This window comes from Vipera berus (assembly GCF_964194415.1).
Source record: "Vipera berus genome assembly, chromosome: 5".
NCBI classification, from domain to species: Eukaryota; Metazoa; Chordata; class Lepidosauria; order Squamata; family Viperidae; genus Vipera; species Vipera berus.
Window position 1 is genome coordinate 23,346,962 of NC_138207.1, and position 21,979 is coordinate 23,368,940.

The 21,979-nt window shown below is 35.5% G+C and overlaps 1 protein-coding gene across 7 annotated transcripts in view; it reads right to left on the reverse strand.

The window, feature by feature from the left end:
- Window positions 1–21,979, reverse strand: part of RSRC1 (arginine and serine rich coiled-coil 1) — a 159,291-nt gene that overhangs the window by 58,896 nt on the left and 78,416 nt on the right. For all 7 annotated transcript variants that reach the window (XM_081330003.1, XM_081330004.1, XM_081330005.1 and 4 more), the window contains one exon: window positions 6,023–6,074. In XM_081330003.1, the coding sequence (XP_081186129.1) occupies window positions 6,023–6,074 (52 nt within the window). The remainder of the gene's footprint in view (window positions 1–6,022; window positions 6,075–21,979) is intronic.

The following is a 21,979-nucleotide window of genomic DNA, read 5'->3' on the forward strand; positions in this document are numbered from 1 at the left end:
GCTTACACCTTATGACAATACCTTTAATTTAAATTAATACTTTAAATTAATACTTAATTTCATTGTGAGTTACACAATGACAATAAGGATATTCTATTAGTATTATTAAACAAAGTCTGCCCATCCCAGGTCCTTGGGAAGAACTTGATAAATGGACAAAAAAGCCAAATCCAGTCTAAACTTCTATTTGAATGGGTGACCAACCATAGTAATTTGGTTGGTTGTCTGGCTGGCAGGGAAAGAGTTATATGGATTATGAGTGGAGAATAAATTGTTGTGGAGCGGAGGTGGTGGCAGAACAGGAGATTGCTAGTCTAAGACTGCCAACTGTTCCCCAAATTATGATTTTGCCTTCATAGGAAAAAAAAATCCTTTCCCCCCCAGCAAAGACTGGTGTGGGGTAAAAGAAGACACTGTGTTTGTGTATATGTGTCTGTATGTATTGGAGGCTTGGATGAAGATGATGCATATATGAGAAAACTGAGAAAACTGTGTGTTTTGTATACTTTATCTGCTTATCCTCAAGAACAAAATGGCTACTGTATACATGAAAGGGTGTCCTGGCAATTAAAGTATTTTCACCTACCAAAATGTTGCCTAATTCATTTCTTTTCTATCATTTTTCCTTCTGAAAAAGGAATATTTGATTGATCATCTGGGTGGGCTCTTTCTCATAATAAAGTTTATTTTCTTCATTTTCCAGGTACAAAATTGGTTCTCTAAAAAAACCCCCACCTCTTTTATTTTCCTCTCTCAGCACTGTTCTTCTGAAATCGGTACCTATTGCTTCTCATTTTTCATTCTAAGAATCTGTTCTCACCAAATATGTCAGTAATATCTACCACTTCTTCAAATTGCAAAAAAGAAAAGAAAAGAAAAAGAAATGTTGGAATGTTTACTCTGTTGACTGATTACACTGAAGAAGAAAAGTGAAGGTTCTTCTGCAGAGTCTTCTCTGTGACTATGTAGCCTAACTTGGAACTATTTTTTTTAAATTCCTCCTTCCAAGTGGGAGGAAACATAGATTTTTGCATATAATCACTTTTATTATTTATTTCTTCTAGAATGAAGGAGGCAGCATATTGCCTTTTACTTATAGTTTTGAGAACAGATATTACTGGATTTTTTTCTAGAGGTTATCAAGGAAGAAGAGAACATTTAATTGTTGTTAGTTGCAAAGTCATGTCCGACCCATCGTGACCCTATGGACAATGTTCCTCCAGGCCTTCCTGTCCTCTACCAAAACATTTAATAACTTTTAGGAAACAACATGAAAACTGTACAGGCAACAACATAACTTTTTTAAAACACTGTTATAATTACATTTTATTACAGGGTAAACTACAGGTTCTTTCTATCAGGATTGATCTGGTTCATGAGAAATGGAAGGAGAGGAGAGGAAGCAGCAATCCAGGATATTTTACAGCCCACATGCAGGAACTTACCCTGTTCAGACTTAAGGTCATTGCAAAAGGTGGGCTATCTCTACATTTGACCTTCAGTGGGATGTGCAAGGAGTATGCTTGGAAGGGCAGAAAGGAAGTGGCACATATAAATGTAAGGAATCTGTTTTAGGAAAGGACAATGTGGGTGTATGTATGGCAGACAAGATACAAATGGACATTCTATCCTGATCTCTAAACAAGTTATCAGTTGCTAGGGAATCTTGGACAAAGAAGAACAGAAAACTCAAGAGATTTCACCTGATATATTAAATGAAGACTGGAAGATAAAACATGTATGATGAATATAATCAATTAGGGAACATTTACTAAAATGAATCAAATTTAAATAACACAAGAGTTAATTAAAAGGTTCTTCAAACTCTCCATCTATGCTATACAATATTTTAGAATAAAGAATTAGATTCTTGTTTGGCATTATTTACAAAACTTGGGAAATATAGTTATTATTTATTTATTTATAAAATTCATAGGCTGCCCATATTACCTCAGGGTTCAGCCATACATCAGCTATCTTGGTTGTTTTTCACCTGTTAGATATTTTGGTTAAGGTGCCAGGTTGGAAAACAAAAGACTTTGAGCTCTGATCCTGCTTTGGGCATGAAATATAGCTGGGTAACTTTGGACCAGTCACTGTCTATCAGCCCAACCTGACAAGGTTGTTGTTGAGGGGAAAATAGGAGGAAGAAAAAATATTAGATTTATTTGCTGCTTTGAGTTATATAAATAAATAAATAAATAAATAAGAAACTATTAGGTCAACTACTGTTGGGAAACTGCCAGCTTGAAGAGGAGGACATATCAAGTGAGGAATTAACCTATGGGACCTTATCTGTTTTCTTCCCAAGAGAAGACAAGTAGTCTGGGGAGATTCCTGTATTATAGACAGAATGCAATAAAGCAGGAGTCCCCAACCCCTGGTCCAGTGCTGGGCTGTGGCCCGGTGGAAACCAGGCCATGCAAGTGGTGGGTGAGCATGTGAGCTCACAAAGCTGCATTTGTGTAAGTGGCACAATCCTCCCCTCTCCCCCCCATAGGCCACCATGTTGGTACATAGAGCCAGAAAGATTGGGGACTGCTACCATAAAGTAGTTAGCTTGAACTCTAAACAACTGGAACTGGTTGCTTGCACCTGATAGCTACATCCCAAATAGGCAAAATGTTTATTTTTTGGAAGCCATTATATCTTAAAAGAGAGACAGGGGAGATAAAAATGCTTTGCAACAAACTCCATACTCACACCAATGATATTCCCTATGTCTGCAAGCAAACAAGCAAGCAAGTTCAGAGAGCACCAAGAATGTCACAGTTCAACTCTGACCTATGATATTTTCTTGTAAGACATCCAAAATATATTGCCAATTTCTTGTTCTAGCAATTTTTTAGTATCACTAAAAAAAAACCCTGGAAATTAGAGGGAAGATTTTAAAATCTCAATACATACAAAAACTTTTAAATATAAACCAATGATTTGATAGAACATTATTAATATTGTTGATAAAGGTTTTATATTATTATATTATTTTCATAATGTAAATTACTGAAAGAAGTGCACACGCTCCATTTGTGGTAATTTTACCTTCCAAAGAAAACCTAAGAGGTAGCCCTATGAATGTAAATAGAGCTAATATTAAAGACAATATTATAGAAATATAAGCAATCTCATACTACTCTTTTTTAAATTAATCATTTCTTATATATACTATTTAAATAGACATTTGTAATATTTTATTTCTTCCCAGCTGGCCTTAAAAGTGGCTTTGCACAGTTACTGAGCACTGAGCTAAAAGACTGCCCTATTTAACTAAACATTTTTTATTAAAGAAACAAAAAAGGAAAGATCTGTAAAGTAATGAATGATCCTATTAGTTCCACCAGACTAAAATCATATATTCTATGTATGTGGTCTCCTCAGCCACATCTGTCATGAAACATCTCAGCCCCACACACTGTATAACACTTATCATATAAGACTAAGCAAATACAGATTTATCATACTCTAATGAAATGTTGAAGAAAATCATAGGAAAAATATTCTGCATTTGCAACATCTAATATTAATATATTTGTGTTTTACTATCCAATTCATTTACAGAGAATTTTTTTTTAAATAATTGTGATGTACAGCTAAGTGAACTGGCTGTATAATCAGAACATAATGAGTTAAACAGCTAAACATTCAGTTAAACTGTCAAACAACTCCATTATATATAAAACATAAATAATTCTTCCATCAGTTTTTATCACATATTGCTAATGTCATATTAACAACTCTATTTTGAAGTCTGCTTTAAGCCATCAACAATTCTGTCTTTAAAATATAGTAGTTTGCATGCTTTTTTAGAAACAGGTTTGAAATGCAGATTCCACATGCAGATCAGATAGTCATTTCAACTCAGGACTTTGAAAGCACACATCAATCAACTTCTGCAATTGTTCTTATAAGTAGAAAAGAATCTTTGCAGCATAAAAAAATTTGGACAATATTTTTATATGATTAGCAGAAACTAATTATTTGGAAACATTCATATATAATATGTTTGTAAAGTATACATTTTAAAAATGCATTTAAAATATGGATTATTCAAATATGTTTTAAACTAGCAGCATTTCTACTGGGATGAAGTATTTAATATTGTGAATACTGTCTTGTCAGTATTTGAGACAAGAAGAATATATTTAATGTACAAACAACCATGAAACCTTTTACTGTTCTCCATCATTCAATAATTAATGCTGGAAAAGAAATCACAGACACCCAAGTGATTTGGCAACTGTAAGTGACAGAAGCCACGCTAAATCCTCTGTTTACACTGGGGATTAGCTGAGTAGACTATGAGCAGCAAACTGAGCTGTCCATGGTCAAGGGAACCAGTTCCTTGTCAGCATATAGGGCACAAGGACAAAACACGGTCCTGGTATGAAGTGACCCATAAATATATTCCAGCAAAGGATTTATACAAAGCCAGTCTGCCTCACAGAAACTCCATATGACCATTAACTGGGCTGCAAGGCCTACCAGGAGGCCTAATTACAGGCCTACAGAGCCCAATAACAAAAGCTGAAGAGGTTTAGCCTAGGGATGATCTGCTTTATACTGACTTGAGAGAGTCCATATAGAGTGACAAAAAGAAAGAGGTTTAGCTTTAAAATTCTCCCAAGAGAGACAGCATTGTAACTAAGCCTGGAAAGCCCACATGCAACATACTTTAGATAGGCTTAAACATACCACCCTCTCAGAATTAACATTCAGGAACTGCCTGCTTAACATCTGCTCAAAGAGAGCACATTGCTGTGATATTGTTAAACTATATTAAAATAATGCAATACTTATTTATTCTATTGAAAAAATAAGTAAATAAAGTCACTCAAATATGTCATGATTAGTGATAAAGAGGAAGTTCTTAAGGATATAAAATTGCTCCCTTTAAACAAATTATTTGGTTAGTTATTTCTCTAGCTCTATAAAGAAGTATATAATCTGTAAATAAAATGAAAACTGTGAAGAACATTAAAAATGTTAAGAATGATGTAATCTATACAAAAACATCATGTAATATAATTTATATAAAAGACTTTTTGAAGGCGAAAGTTCAGTGAAATACATAATTGCTACATAAATGTAATATTTTAAAAGTCCTTTTGAATTCAAAATAAAGAAATACTAGACATAATATTGTTTATATACTTATTTTAAAATATGCTTAAAATATATTCTTAAACACTGATTTTTAAAAATGTATTACTATTAACATATTACTATTTACATCAGTAATGTTCACCTTTCCAAAATGCTAATTGTGTATATATATATATATGTATATATATGTGTATATATATATATATGTGTATATATATATATATATATATATATATATATATATATATATATATATATATATATATACATACATATATATATATATATATATATATATATATATATATATATATATATATATGTATATATATGTGTATATATATATATATATATATATATATATATATATATATATTACAGACACAAGTTCAATTTTTACCATTAATGAAAATATATTATAACTCTACATGAATATACAAATATACTTCATAAATAAAAGTATAAATAAATATTACAGTATTGAAAGAATCTGAAATAATCTTTAGAAACTATGTATCTGATCCAAATGGATAAAACGCATGGAATCTATAATATTCTGAAAAACAGGATATCTTAAAACTATCATTTCATCCTGAGGTTCAAGTTAAAAATGAATTAAAATTAAAACAAAAAAGTCTTGACACTGGATGAAGCAAACAAAACTTAGGTTAGGTAAATAAAGCAAATAATATATTATGGATTTGACAAAGAGTTTTCCCTTGTACTAATTTTAGGATAATTTTTCAAATGAATTCTTACATCTGTCTCGATACTGAAAGGCAGTAATTAATCATATAATATACCAGGGCTGTCTTATTAACTATATAACAATAACAAACATAAGTAATGTGGCTGTTGAAGTAAACATTAACCTATCTTACTTTATTTTTTTTATTAATATTTTCATTGCTTTACTTACCAGCAGCTTCAAGGACCAATTGTAGTCTAGCTTTGGCTTGTTCAGCAGCAGACTGGGAAAAAGAAAAGAAAACAATACAGATGATAAATAATGTATTTGTGCAATAATTAAATGTTGAAATCTGGGTGGATTGATGTCAACACACAGTTCTCATATTTATTATGGATTAATAGGGATATATGATGTTCTGCTTTATTCAGATTCTGGGATCCGATTTTCTGACAATTTGTTTTTGTTTTCAGAATTTGAATTTTTAAAAAAATATCCTAAAACATAAAATATACAGAGAACATCATCATGAACATGTTTTGCATATAAAAATGTAAATACAAAAAAGGAATTTATCTTATATTGTGACTGATAAAAATAATAGAAATTACTTTTCTACAGTGCTTAAGGAAGGAAGTAGATTTCAGTATGAAATTGTATTTAAATCATATCCTTTCTATGAATTGAATAATAGCATTCAGCATGTACTATCATCCTACTTATTCTAAGACTGAAAAAAGGGAACCAAATATTAAGCCCCTTTTTGTTTGCTATAGTGAAATACTAAAAACAAAATACAGTAAAAATATTATGAGTTTTGTTCTTTTGGAGCATCGAGAACACTTTGCTAGAAACCTGTAAGATTATTTTCTTCAAAATTCAGAATAAAATGTACATCTCTAATCATTTCGTGTATACAAACTCAAATATATATAGAAATTATTTATAAACATTAGTTTCCAGGACACAGTGTTGATGATGAGGGATGTAAGCTCTCCTGATTATGCACTTTATTAATAAGATAGACATGAAGAGAAAGTCTCAGTGGGATAGTCACAAGCTACACCATTTTTTCCTCATTCATAAAGAGCTACTAGTCTTATTTGGGTTTTTTTAATCAGTACATAGACATAGTTATGGCAGGCTGGAGCTTTTCTTGAAAAGCCTATTTCATGTATATACATAAAAATACCATCCTGTTGATAAAAATTATAACTACTTCTTTAAAGTTAAGGTATGAAAATTAATATGAAAATTAAGCTTTTCTCAGTTGCTCCTTAGCTTGTAAAGTTGTAAAGTTAAAGACTACTGCATTTATTCAAAAGAGGACGAATTTAAAATTGCATTTGTTCAAAAAAGTGTACACAAAACTGGGTATGTAGAAATTCATGGAGTTCTCAATTAATGAAAGCAATTGGAACTGGCCATTCCACTGCTAAGTGATACAGTTGTTAAGTGTAACATCACTTGACCATGCCTGACTTGCAGGCTCAGTTCTGCTCTAGTCATTAAATGACACTTGGTCATTAAGTCAAATGTCCTGTGACCATGATTTGGAAATTATTTGGAAATTACTGTTGGCTCCCCCATTGATTTTCCTTGTTGGAAGATGGCTATAAGATTGCAAATGGTGATCATTGTGTTCCTGTTGTAAAATGCCAAAATCATGGTCACTTGATCCTGAGAATGCTGCAACAGCTATAAATTCAAGGATCACTCATAAACCTACTTTTTCAGGAGAGTTCTAAGTTCTGCTGCTAAACAAGGTAGTCATTAACAAAGGACTACTTGTACTTATAATCAACATGAGGTTAAGATAAAGCAGTGGCTCCCAACCTTTTGGGCACCAGGGACTGGTTCTGTGGAGAGAGGTTTTTCTGTGGATTGGAAGAGGCATGGTTTTGTGGATCCTATGGATGGTGCTTTACTTGTTTGCATAGGAAAGTAAAGGGTAAGGAATTAGTTTAATATGAGGTGACATTTTAACTTATCTTTGGCATGTAAGATATGCAAATAAATGAAAAACTAAATTGGGTAAATTAGAGTTTAATAAAATGAAGCAGTTTTCCTTATATAATCCAATAAGTATATAATCCATTTCAAATCATTCAAAAGCTTTCATATCTGAAATACGAAAGTAACATGACATCTAAACTAAAATCCAAATAGTTGCTCTAAAATCATTTGTGATTTAAATTATTATTGTTACTATTATATTATTTTTAATATAGTTTGGTGTAACTATAGTTTTTTGTTTATTATAAAGTCTGTAAAAAACAAATGTTTTGCATTACACTGTGACTACTCATTTATATTACAATTAATAATATGTAATCAATTTTCCAGGTATTAAATATCAAAGAAAAGTATTTAGAAAAAATAAGCCAAAGATTGCAATGTCTCTACCATTTAACTTACTATAAAACTGATAAAAAAATAAGTCAAGATATGATTATATTTTTTAGGAACACACCAGTACAGTATTTTATCTGCTTAATTGCTTAATCTCTCCCACTGGTAACCCTTGATAAGTGTAGCAGTTGAGTCTATATGCCAGCTGCACTTATAGCAATCAATCTGGTCTCTTTCGATCCTGCATATTTTACACCTTCCCATAAAAATCCCTGAAGTAAGTACAGGTAGTACTCGACTTACAACTTTTGTTAGTGATTGTTCGTAGTTACAACAACACTGGAAAAAAGTGACTTATGACTGTTTTTCACACCTACAACCACTGTAGCATCCCCAAGGTAACCTGATCAAAATTTGGACACTTGGTGACTGGCTCATGCTTATGACAGCTACAGAGTCCCAAGGTCATGTGATCATTTTTTAAAGTCCTTCTGACAAGCAAAGTCAATGGGGAAGCCAGATTCATTTTACAACCAAGTTACTAACTTAACAACTGTACTGATTCACTTAGCAACAGTGGCAAGGAAGGTCATAAAATGGGGCAAAATGCACTTAAGTGTCTTGCTTAGCAACAGAATTTTTTATCTCAATTTTGATTGTAAGTCAAGAGTTACCTGTATTTGCCCTGGGAGGGGACTGAGATGGCATGGCTCCAGGTTACTTGAGGGACCATCTCAACCCCCCCCCCCCGCCGTACTACTCGTGCTGGTAGAAAAGATATACTGCAAGTCCTATCAGCCCAATTACTCCAGCTGGCGGGGTCCAGGAGGAGTGCCTTCTCCGCTGTGGCTCCTGCCCTCTGGAACATCTTGCCACGACATGAGGTTGGATCCATCCTTCCTATCTTTTTGTAAGGACCTTAAGATGTGGCTCTTGAGACCCCAGAACAATGGAGGTGGTTGATTGAGTAATAACATATCCCACCTCCCCCACTCCACCCCTGCCTTCCCCATGTGTCCTTGTTTTTAAAGTCTGATTTCAACTTTTTATGTTTTATGTATATGTAACTTTATGTATGATTGACTTGTGAGGCCGGTGTGTTGTGAAATTAGCTCACATGGTGTAACAAGATGGTGGGTTTTTTGTCACTGTGAGTTGTGGGGGGGGACGGGGACGAAGGGAGACTTGGCCAATCTCACTGTAGACATGTTGTACTTTGAAAATAAAGGTTCGTTCATTCAAGCTGCCCTGAGTTACCCTATGGTAAGATGGGCAGCCATCAATCAATCAATCAATCAATAAGCAAGCAAGCAAGCAAGCATTCAACAAATTCTCCATAAGAGGCTTTTGCCTAGCTATTTTTAGATTATGGACAAAACTTTCAACAAATATTCCCTGAAATACTAATGTATCTAACCTAGCTAATTTATTTAAGAATGGAAAAAGTTCATGTGTGTGTGAGAATTCTAGCCCTTACAGAACTTTCTTTAAATTCTCCTCCCAGCCTCAGGCTGCACCAAAATCACATTGCTTTTAATATGTGCAAGGCAGTAAGCAGGCACTTGAGCATTCCAATGGTGGGAAGTAGTTAGGAGGCAAATAAAAGCCGTTAAGGGTGAAACTGAATTGATGGAAGCAGAGCCGTGATCATATGATTTCCCACTTAGTAACTGCTTTGCTTAGTGGTGAAGTAACTGGTTCAAATTAAGGTCATTAAACAAAGGACTATCTATATAATCTTCAATCCAAAAGAACACTGTACATGCCCTACAGCAGACATGTCAAACTCGTGACGTCACACAACATATTGGGACAAGTTTTGTCATTGCCGGCAATGGGGTGGACGTAGCTTCCGGGTGACTGCGGACCGGCAGTTTGACACCCTACAGTATTCTTCTTTCAGCTTTTCTAGCTCTTTTATTTTCTTAACTTCGTATCCCTAACTCTAACATACTTAATTTTGTGGCTCCCAATTCTTTGTTCAGTCATAATATGGTACAATGTTCTTATTTTTACATAACCTGAAATATAGCAGTGCAATTCAGTACAGATAAACTATGAAGCCCATATGATTGATTTTACCATTAAATAATTGCCAGTTCTAGCACCCATACAGATATTCCCTATGACGAACCATCCCTTATCTGGCGTTTCAGGTCTCCCAACGGTGCACTCATTGCTGCAGTAAGTGATTCCATCCACCTTATCGCTGGTCTTCTCTCTTGTTCCTTTTTTCCAATCATGTGGGAAAACTATCCCAGTTAAGTTAAATCTTCATAATATGGCTGAGGTATGCTCATTTGAGCCTGGCCATTTGCACTTCAGGTGATAAGTGAAGAGTTGATTTGCTCAGTTTAATTTGGTTTGTTTTGGTGTTTTTTCTCAGCATAAACTACAGCATTCTCAGGATTCTTCTACAACACTAAAGTTCAGATGCATAAATTCTCTTCTTATCCTGCTTATCCAAAGTCCAATTTCACTTCCATGCAGTGTCATAGGGATTACCATGAAATTGATCTTATAAGCTTATATAGATTTCAGCATGTATTCTTCTCCCCAAGTCATGTAAATTTCAGTTACCTGGATTACAATCATTCATTCAGCATCCATTCAAAATTATGGTAGCTCTGAAGAAACTTACAACTGGTGCTTGAACTTATGGCCATTGCAGTGCCCTCATGCTTACATGATTTTGGCAATACAATCTCTTGGCAATTTGTTCGCACTTACAATGGGTTGTCAAGCCCACCATGATCCTGTGATCACCATTTGTAATCTTCCCTGCCAGTTTCCTCACAAACTCAACAGGCAAGATGACAGGGAAAATTGCAACGGCTTCCTTTTTCAGCACAGGGCACTGGTTCCTGTGTCCTTCTGGGGCTAGAAAGTCTTTCTTTTTAATCCTGGGAGGGCAGGGTAACCAACCACTGTGCCACAGCTCAGCTTTTTTTCTCAGGTGCAGCATGCTGCTTCCCCTCCTTGCCTTGGCTAGAAAATCTTTCTAACTTTCTAGCACATGGTGGTGATGGGGGGGGGAGCTTGCAAGTTGGGCTGGAGAAAGAAATCTGAGCCGGTTCTGCACATGTTTAACAACTCACACAATGGTTTAGTGATCACACCTGGGAAGGTTTGGATAGCGAGGCAATCCCATCAGTACCTCTCTTAACAACTGCAATGACTTATGACTATAATGGGTAAGCTTCGTTACGGTCATAAGTTGAGGACTATAAAAATCATTAAATAAAATGCATGCAATTTACATTCATGTATGAAATGGTTTAACAGTTTCGTTCTTACAAAACAATGAGCTTTGGTTAAAGTAAGTTAATATCTCTGCTAAAAAAAAGCAACATCAGATAAGAGGAAAAACACTAAACAAAGAACCAGCTGCAGCCAATACTATTTGTTGACTTATACACGGTTTATGAAGTTTAGAGTGTTAGATTCAACCCGGCCCAATTCGTGCAGTGTTCAGATTTTAAAAATCTTTTGAAAGCCATTTAAGGATATTTCTTATCCTGCTGGTGGAGAAAGCTGTATCAACAAATTCTGATAAAATCTTCATGCTAGCAACATTTCACTCTAGAATTTAAGTATTCTTAATCTCGGTTTTCATTCTAGATTTGTTTCAAATGAGCATACTCATTAATTTCATTTATAATGAAGTCTATCATGATATTGTGGAATTGCCTGACATTTGCATAGTAAGTTCATAGTAGTGATTTAAACTGAGGCTAGTAGTATAAATTATGTAATATTCATTCATTTACAGTATATTATTTGTGTGATAGTTGTGTTGATGCAAATGATGCAAATGACATAGACTGTCATGAAAGCACGACAGAGCTATTCAAGAACTGCTAATAGATTTATTTGGTGATTGCTATATTTTCATTTGAGTTAATTAAAGAATAAAAATGTGTGCATGTCTGTGTATGATGTTTGCATTTGAGACAGTTCTCAAAACCTCCATCAATATCATAAACTTCCATACATACACACACACACATACACACAAAAACAGAATATGAAATCAGCAACATTTTACACATTCTCATACTTCAGAAAGCGCTAACAGTATTTCACTAGTTGAAAGCACTTCATCTTCATGTCTCTATAAGGCAGGGTTGGTGCATAATATTGTAATTTATATTGCCTAAATGTTATTTTGGGAGCATTGCATCATTTCTCAAACTTCGTGACCTTTACAATTTTCTAAACTTTTATTTCCCTCATTATTCTGAACAGATTTCATTACATATTTTGAATGTAAACAACCCTGAATAATGATGGGGATCCATTACGTATGTACAGCTCTGACAATTGTGCATGAAACCGAGATGGAAACCCAGTGCATTAATTTACCTCTCATCTTCAGTAACTGCACTCCCATAAAAAGTTTTATACTCAACTCACATAAATCATGGAAAAGAAAAATGAGAAAATCTGGTGGCTAACTCATCTTCTACCATTCTGCGAAAATGAAATTCACTGAAATACCTATCAAAACTGCAATCATAAAGAGATAATGTCTTCTTAGGTCTATCTGCACTTTCCGATTTAATTTCCTCCATGCCCTTGACATCCACAGATACCATTAAGATTAAGCGCATATAGTAACTGAGCAGTTTTCAGATTTTGATATATGGGGCCTAGGCACTAAATGTAATATCATCATTTGAAAATTAATGCAATATTTCTTTTGTTAGTTTTTTGACTAGGAAAGCAGGATGAATACTTTGGTTTCCCTCAAGTAATTTCCCCATCAGAATGACATGCAATTATGAATAGCTATGCACTTGGTCAGAGGTCAGTCAAATTACTACATCATTTAATGAGTAGAGAGATCAAAATGGAGCACACTGTTGCTGCTGAGAGACGCCTTGCAGCCTGCTACATCAAATGTGATAGAATCATTAGAGTAATAAGCATGAAAATCTGTTTGCAGATTAACCTGTGGTTTCATGCTGCTTTCATCTAATGGGGCACTGTGGAAATCTTGTCAGCTTTTCATCAGCTATGATCAAATTACTGAAATTGCGTACAAACCACTGGCACAATTGGAAACAACATCCATAAGTACAGGGTTTTTTATGTAGATGCCAAAGAAAATAAGCATCTTTGTATTTTATAGTTTTATTTACTTCATCTGATCATTCTGAGAATCTGTGCTATAAACATCTACATACGTATGAAAATTGTAATGTAATACCAGTCTAATTTATGAAATAAAAGTAGCCCGGAAAAAATGAAAATATGCTGTTCTTACTACTGCTAATCTAAATACTGTTAGAACAAAAAGATAAGCTGATGATTGGAAACTGTATTATTTGTTAAAAAAAAAGAATTTCAAAGTTTTATTTTAAAATAGAAACAATAAAGAAATCAATCTTTTTCACATTTCAACATCTATTTTAAATACAAGTATAAATACAAATAGAAATGTAATTAAATTTTCATTCTCTATTTAAACATGTTTACAGTTAATTTTCCTATATCATAATAACATCTTTAGTAATTAGATATTGGAAAATTGCTAAGCACATTGATTTGTGCTTTAGATTGTAAGCCGCCCTGAGTCTTCGAAGAAGGGCAGGATATAAATGGGATAAAAAAATATTATATAAAACTGCTTGGTAAATAATATTGGAAATAAAGTATTTTAAAATTAGGACTGAAAGCCTGACTCATAATAAATAAATTTGCATGGTACAAAACAATAAGCACTGGTCATTTTGATAGACTGAATTGAATGGTACAGTAAAATAAGTTAACAATTAGACAGAAAGTATTTTTATGTATATATAGTGAATAAAGTGCTACTCTACAAAGCTTTCACTGAAAATGTCAGTCAGAAAATGTAAACATGGACACAGATGATGAAAGTGATGTGTCAAAACTATGTTATCAGTGAGGTAGTTTAGATTAACCTTTAATTCTGAAAAGAATGAAAGGGAAGTCAATACTGCACCTTCACACCCCCTGAGATCAGACTGGTTCCAAACCTGCTGGCTTTTTGAAGATCCGGAATACATGGCTACATTTCTATGCTTGATCCTGAGAGTTAGTTTTATTGAAATATTTGAATTATATTTGTATTGATCATTGTTTTTTCTTGGCTGGGAATTGTCTGTTGATTTAGGGGTCAATTTGTTTTGCTGACTTTTTAAAAACATTAATTGTTGCTAGCTTCATCTCTTCTTTGAGATGAATGGCCATATAAATTGAATAAATTGTTATATCAGTTATGGTAGATGAATCTCACACTAACTGCCAATTAAAATTTGCTGACAATTCTTCTGCAGTGAGGTATGGATTGTCATCAAATGATATCTGTGGTATGACCCTAATTGGGCCTTTGCACTTGCAAATGAACCTTAAATCACATAATTAAAACATGGCCATTTTCAAATTCTTCAAGGGAAACAAGGGGAGCTGACAGCAAGTATGACAGCAACTCACTATCCATTATCCAGTATCACAAAAACAAAGTTATATCTTTACAGGCAGTCCTTGGCTTACAGCCATTTATTTCGCAACTGTTCAAAGTTACAAAAGCACTGCAAAAAAGTGGCTTATAAACCGGTCATCACATTTACAATTGTCACAACATCCCTACAGTCATATTTAGCTATTAGTTTAATATAGTAAAAGTTCATATTGGCAATTGGCATGTATTTAAGGCAGCTGCAACATTCTGGGATCATGTGATTGACATTTGCAACTTTCCCAGCAAGCTTCCAACAAGCAAAGTCAATGGTGGAAGCCAAATTCGCTTAACAATAGTAGGGTTCACTTAACAACTGCACCAATGTGCTTAGCAACCGTGGTAAATAAGGTTGTAAAATCAGGCATGACTCACTTAACAACTCTGGGTGTGCACACGTGTCACCTCCCCTGCGTGAACTGCACTGGTTGCCGATTTGCTTCCAGGTGCAATTCAAGTGCTGTTTGTCACTTTTAAAGAAAGCCCTTCATGGCTTGGGATGAAGATTATCTGAGAGACAGCTCTCTCGCCAGTCACATCCACCTGACCCACTAGAGCAGGGAGGCAAGGAATGTTGCGGGTCCCGTCCCCTAAAGAGGCACATCTGGCAGGACCTAGAAGAAGAGCCTTCTCTGTGGTGGCTCCCTCTCTTTGAAACATTAAAAATTAGAGTGGCCCCCTCTTTGTCACTCTTTTATAATGCCCTGAAGACTTGATTTTACCAACAGGCCTGGAAAACCCAGGGTGGGATGGAGCCCATCAAATGGCTTATTTGACTGTGTGTTGTTGACGGGGTGGGTGACAGGAGGGGTTATTGTTTTTTTTCCCCTATACTGTGTTTCATTGTTTGTAAGTTGCCTAGAATTACTGTGAGTGAGTAAGTGGCTATATACATTTTCTAAATAAATAAATTGCCATGCTTAACAACAAAAATTTGGGTCCCAATTGTTGTCATAAATTGAGGGCTATCTGTATAAGGTTTCATCATCCTAGGTGAATCAGGAACTATCTGAAATGTGTGCAAGTACTAAAAGACAGAGCATATTCATATGGTCAATAGAATATATTATCGAAGTCCTGAGAAAGAAAATAAAAAGTACATACTGTAAAAACTGTTTTTTCATGGCTCTATGCATAAAATCAAATATATCAAATATATGCGGGCACAGCAGTGCCTGCACTTTCCGCATCATATGAGAAAAGCTCATCTGTCCTGACCACTTTCTACAGGGGGACGATCGAGAGCATCCTGTCATACAGCATCACAGTCTGGTTTGGAAGCATCACTGCTTCAGACAGGAAGGCGGTGTAGACAGTAGTGAGGATGGCCGAAAAGATCATTGGCAATTCCCTCCCTCCCATCCAGGACATAGCACAGAAGCGGTGTTTGAACAGGGTCCATAAGATTATCTGGGACACTACTCATCCTCTTTATCACCTGTTTTCCTTGTTACCTTCTGGGAGGAGGCTTCGTGGTATCTGTAGCAGAACATCCAGATTCAACTATAGTTTCATTCCATACAGCATTAACCTTGTGAATTCAGGCTTCCTCCTTCCATTATATATTCAAGTTGGACAGTATTTAATATTTTATTGTTATGTATATGTAGGGGTGTGGGTCTATACATATGTTGTATGTATCAATTGTGATCGTATGTCAAGGACTACCTGTATATTCAACCTATATCAAATCAATTATAGTATCTACCATGAGTTACTTTTATGCTATTTGGGGTTCAAAATCATATTATAACTTCACTGATTCGCCTTCCTTATATTTTTCCCAAATTGTTTCTTCACTCAGTGTAACATTTAAAATATCTGAGTATGATGACTCTTCATCCAAAGTATTTATTTACCTTCATTTGAAGCTAATAACCACCCAATTGCAATGGACTTTACAAAGTATGCCAAAATCAGGAATTTCAAGGCATAATTTGGCCTACCAGACAAAACAACCAGATTAAGCATGTATAAATGAAGCTGAGTCTCAGCTGAAGCACAAATGGAATAAGTGGAACCAGTTTCACTTTCTTCCTGAAGGGAAAAAGAAAAGGTAGGTAGTGAATATTGGGCCAAGCAATTACTGCAGATGCAGAAACTAGTTTATTAGGAACATGGCTTAACTTTTAGATGTATTGCCCAATGACAACATCTAGTCTATATCTGAAAAGCAGAAGAAGAATCCAGCCACTGGGCTTTTTTCCTGTTGTTATATAATAATAAACTTGTTATCTTTAAGATGTAACTGTGATGTTCTTTCTCCTGTCAAATATGCTTAAAGAAATATTATTTCTTTTTTGAAAGCAGACTCATAGGGAATTATCAGAAGCTACTTTGGTTTCCACACATTTCTGGAAGCAAAACTCTGTATGTTTCCTAAATCTATGACACAACTAGTTTTTATCAGTACAAAAAAAATAGACTGGAATAAAAAATGTAAGCTTGAACTTTAAAAGAAAAAAAAGAGAGTAAAATAAGATGTAAATACATTATTTCCTTTATAAAAAATAAAATCTGTGAAATTCTAATTGTGGATACACATGCCATTTTTTACTTAAGCATATTTACAAGCACATATGAAGTGCACTGTAAGACTGTCATGAGTACATAAATTGAGCAATCCTAACTCTTCAAATAGCAATGATTATAAATAACTTTACTGGGAAAAATACATGAAACATACTGCTCAGGAAGAGCTTTTAGCAATCCCTGTTGGTTTTTATTGATTGACATATTACAAGGAGAATATCTGCATTGCTGAAAGGCAGCAACTATCCACAAACCAATGATGGGCTAACAAGCTATTAATGACAGTCTGCAACCCAACCCTTAAAATGGTCAGAATTCTTTCTTTGACCACAAGGACAAGTCGGTCATTATTGTAAGGCTTAAAGAGATCAAACATTCCAATCTTTAAGAAAGGTTTAACAAAAATAAGGTTATGCATGTTCAGCATCAACATTCCAACATTTACATACACGTTCACATTCCTGCTGATCTTAAAGTAAAAGATAATACACAAACAGACAATTGTACCATAGACAAGAAAAAAAACACAAAAGTAGCACTACGGGCAATCATAATCATAATCATCATAAAGTTGGAAGGGAACTTGGAGGTCATCTAGTCCAACCCCCTGCTCTGGCAGGAAACCCTATACCATTTTGGACAAATGGCTGTCCAGTCTCTTCTTAAGAACGTCCAGGGTTGGAGCATTCACAGCTTCTGGAGGCAGGTTGTTCCACTGATTAATTGTTCTAACTGTCAAGAAGTTTCTCCTTAGTTCTAGGTTGCTTCTCTCCTTGATTAGTTTCCATCCATTGCTTCTTGTCCTGCCTTTGGGCACTTTGGAGAATAGCCTGAGTCCCTCCTCTTTGTGGCAGCCCCTGAGATATTGGAACACTTCTATCATGTCCCCCCTCATCCTCCTCTTTATTAACCTAGACATACCCAATTCCAGCAGCCGTTCCTTATATGTTTTAGTCTCCAGTCCCCTAATCATCTTGGTTGCTCTTCTCTGTACTCTTTCTAGAGTCTCAACATCTTTTTTAAATCGTGGTGACCAAAACTGGATGAAGTATTCCAAGTATAGCCTTACCAAGGCATTGTAAAGTGGTATTAATACTTCACGTGATCTTGATTCTATTCCTCTGTTAATGCAGCCTAGCAATGTGTTGGCTTTTTTGGCAGCTGCAGCACACTACTAGCTCATATTTAACTAGGACAACAAGATCCCTCTCACAGCTATTTTTCCTTTTTCTTATCTCATGATATTAATTTCTTTGGCTTACTATTTCTTCTTTTGTATAGTCTGAATAAAGTTTAGCCTAAAAAAGCATTCCATGGTGGGCAACTATGTATCAATATTATGCCCATTGAAGAATTGTAGAAAAAAATGTTTAAAATTAATGCATAAATTATCCAGAATTAAGTTTCCCCCTGCATTCAATCAGCAGGGTTCTCCTGCCCAATGGTTTGCTTGAAATAGTGCTTTTTTGGCAGCTGCAGCACACTGTTGGTTCATATTTAAGTGATTGTCCACTAGGACTCCGAGATCCCTCTAACAGTTACTACTATTGAGCAAGGTACCCCCTATACTATACCTGTACATTTGGTTTTTCTTGCCTAAATGTAGAACCTTACTTTTTTCACCATTGAATTTCATTTTGTTAGATAGCGCCCAGTGTTCAAGTCTGTCCAGATCCTCCTGTATCTTAAGCCTGTCTTCTGGAGTGTTGGCTATTCCTGCCAGCTTGGTGTCATCTGCAAATTTGATGAGTTCCCCATTTATCCCTTTGTCCAAATCGTTGATGAAGATGTTGAAGAGCACTGGGCCCAGAACAGAGTCCTAGGGCACCCCGCTACATACTTCCCTCCATGTAGATGCGGTTCCATTGAAGACCACACGCTGAGTACGGCTGGTCAGCCAGCTACGAATCCATCTGGTGGTGATTCTGTCTAACCCGCATTTTTCTATCTTATCAAGTAGAAGGTTGTAATCTACTTTATCAAATGCCTTACTGAAGTCCAAGTAAATTATATCCACAGCATTCCTCTGATCCACTAATTTTGTCACTTGGTCAAAGAATGCAATGAGATTTGTCTGGCATGATCTGTTTTTGACAAACCCGTGTTGGCTTTTAGTAATGACTTTGTTTGCCTCTAGGTGCTCGCTGATTCATTGTTTGATTATCATTTCCAGAATCTTCCCAGGTATTGAGGTCAGGCTGATAGGTCTGTAGTTTCCTGGATCCATTTTTTCCCCTTTTTTGAAGATGGGAACTACATCAGCTCTTTTACAATCCTCTGGTAGTTCCCCAGTGCTCCAGGAACTTTGAAAAATATAGTTCAGTGGTTCTGAGATCACATCTGCCAGTTCCTTGAGAACCTTGGGGTGTAATCCATCTGGTCCGAGTGATTTGAACTCGTCTAGACTAGACTGGTGCTCACTTACCATTTTCTTGCCTATCTTAACTTGTGTTTCTATTCTGTTTTTTATGGCACTGTTTTTGATAGGTTGGTCTGTTTTTCCCCTTTGTGTAAAGACAGATGCAAAAAAGAGTTAAATAGTTCTGCTTTCTCCCTGTTGCTTGTCACCTTCTTGCCACTTTCACCCACTAATGGACCAATTATTTCCTTCACTTTTTCTTGTTTTTTACATGTTGAAAGAAGCTTTTTTTTGTTATTGTTGACTTTGGTCGCAAGCCTTAGTTCATTTTGAGCCTTAGCTTTCCTCACTTCATCTTTGCAGGCTTGGGCTATTTGCTGATATTCTGACTTAGTTATTTGTCCCTCTTTCCACTTTCTATACTTGCCCTTTTTATCTTTCAATTTGTCAGAGAGTTCTTTAGGCAGCCACGATGGTTTCTTTTGAGAGCTGTTATTTTTCCTCTTTGTTGGTACTGTGCTAGACTGGGCTTTTATTATCTCACTTTTCAAAATTTCCCAAGCTTCTTGAGTTGTTTTCCCCTTGAGGATTCTCATCCATGGAATCCTTCCCAAGCCCTCTCTAAGTTTATTGAAATTAGCTCTCTTAAAGTCTAGGACTCTAGTTTGACTGTGTTCTATTGCTTGTGCTTCCATAATGTTGAATTCCAATATTGCATGATCACTTCCTCTCAAGGTTTCTGTGGCTTCAACACCTTCTATCATTTCATCTCTGTTAGTGAGAATCCTTGACTTACAACAGTTCATTCAGTGACTGTTTGAAATTACCATAGTGCTGAACAAAGGGAATTATGACCCCTGACTGAAATTATGACTGAAGCAATGCCCCAACAGTCACATAATCAAAATTAAAAGGCCTGGGCCTACTAGATTGCAGCAGATTTCTACATTCCAACAGGCACTGAGCCTCCCAGGGTCTCTCTCACACACTGAGGAAACCCCAGGCAACTGCTCAACAACCAAGGATCTGTCCCAGACTACCTGTAACTCACAGAACAGAGTAGCCCTCCAAAACGTAATAAGGATAAGATCATCATCATCATCATCCCAGCAGACAAAGATCGAACCAACCCAATACAGAAACTAGACAATCTAATTAAGAGAACCTTTAACAACCTAACCAAGAAAGCTAAAAGTTAAAAAAGGCACTGGATCCATCCTCCCACACATCTATGGACAGCCAAAGATACACGAGCGAATTGTCCAATTATATCATTACCAGGGACACCAACATATAACAGTGTCAAAGAACTTAACCAAAAAAGCTTGGACACTTCCAGAAGAGACTGAATATTATAGCAATGCCTCATTATAGTGCCTCCAGAAAAATCAAAGAGCTAAAAATAGAAGAATAGATTTTGGTTTCATTCAATGTCACAAACAGCACTCTTTACATCCATAGACCAGGAACTAATGAAAGAATTGATGGCAGCACTAGTACACAATATGCCCAACTTAAACAAATGCACTAAGATTGAAATACACTATCAAATCAGTGGAACATGCATGAGATCACCAATCTCAGGAATCATAGCAGAGACTTCATTTGAAGCTGACCATTTTTTATCTTCCTTGCCCTTTTCTCCACCTTTTCTGATGCTATTAAAAGATGTTCCATTCCAGTTTCTTTTTTATTCTTATCTACCTCTTTTATCCAAGTTGCATTCTTGTTAAATTGCTTTGCTTTGTCTCATAGCTGTGCCCAGAATGACACTGTTTCTTCTTTGTCAAGTGTAGACTGGTAAATAGTAAACTCTCCATTGATAGACAAACATTTCTGATTTTACTGAAAATGGAGAGTCTGTTATAGCGTGCAATTCAATCATCATATCTGCTGATATTCTTGGCTATAGCTGTTATTTGCTGCTTTATTATTTCCAATGTTTCCTTAATCTTACTTGTTTCTGGTAATTTTTCTTGAACAGGTATTCTTTGGTCTTTTGTACTTCAGCTCCCCCCCACTTTCATCTCTTCTAGCTTGCTTGCGTCTGATCTTAACTTGCTGATCATAATTTCCAGCCTGATCTTCCATTCTGATGATGCACTGTTTGGCTTTTTTGTTTGTTAATTTTGCATCCAGTTATAACTGCAGCTATGCTGTACACTGACTTGTAACCAATTGTTTAGTTACTGTTTGAAGTTACTGTTCACAGCAGTGAAAAAAGTAGCTTATGGTCATTTTTCACACTTATGGCTGTTGGGCAACTGGCATATATTTATGATGGCGGCAGTGTCCCAGGGTCATGTGATCACCTTTTGCGACCTTCTGACAAGCAAAATCAATAGGGAAACCAGATTCACTTAACTTTACTAACTTAACAACTGCAGTCATTCACTTAACGACTCTGGCAAGAAAAGTCATAAAATGGGGCTAAGACTCACTTAACATAGCAACAGAA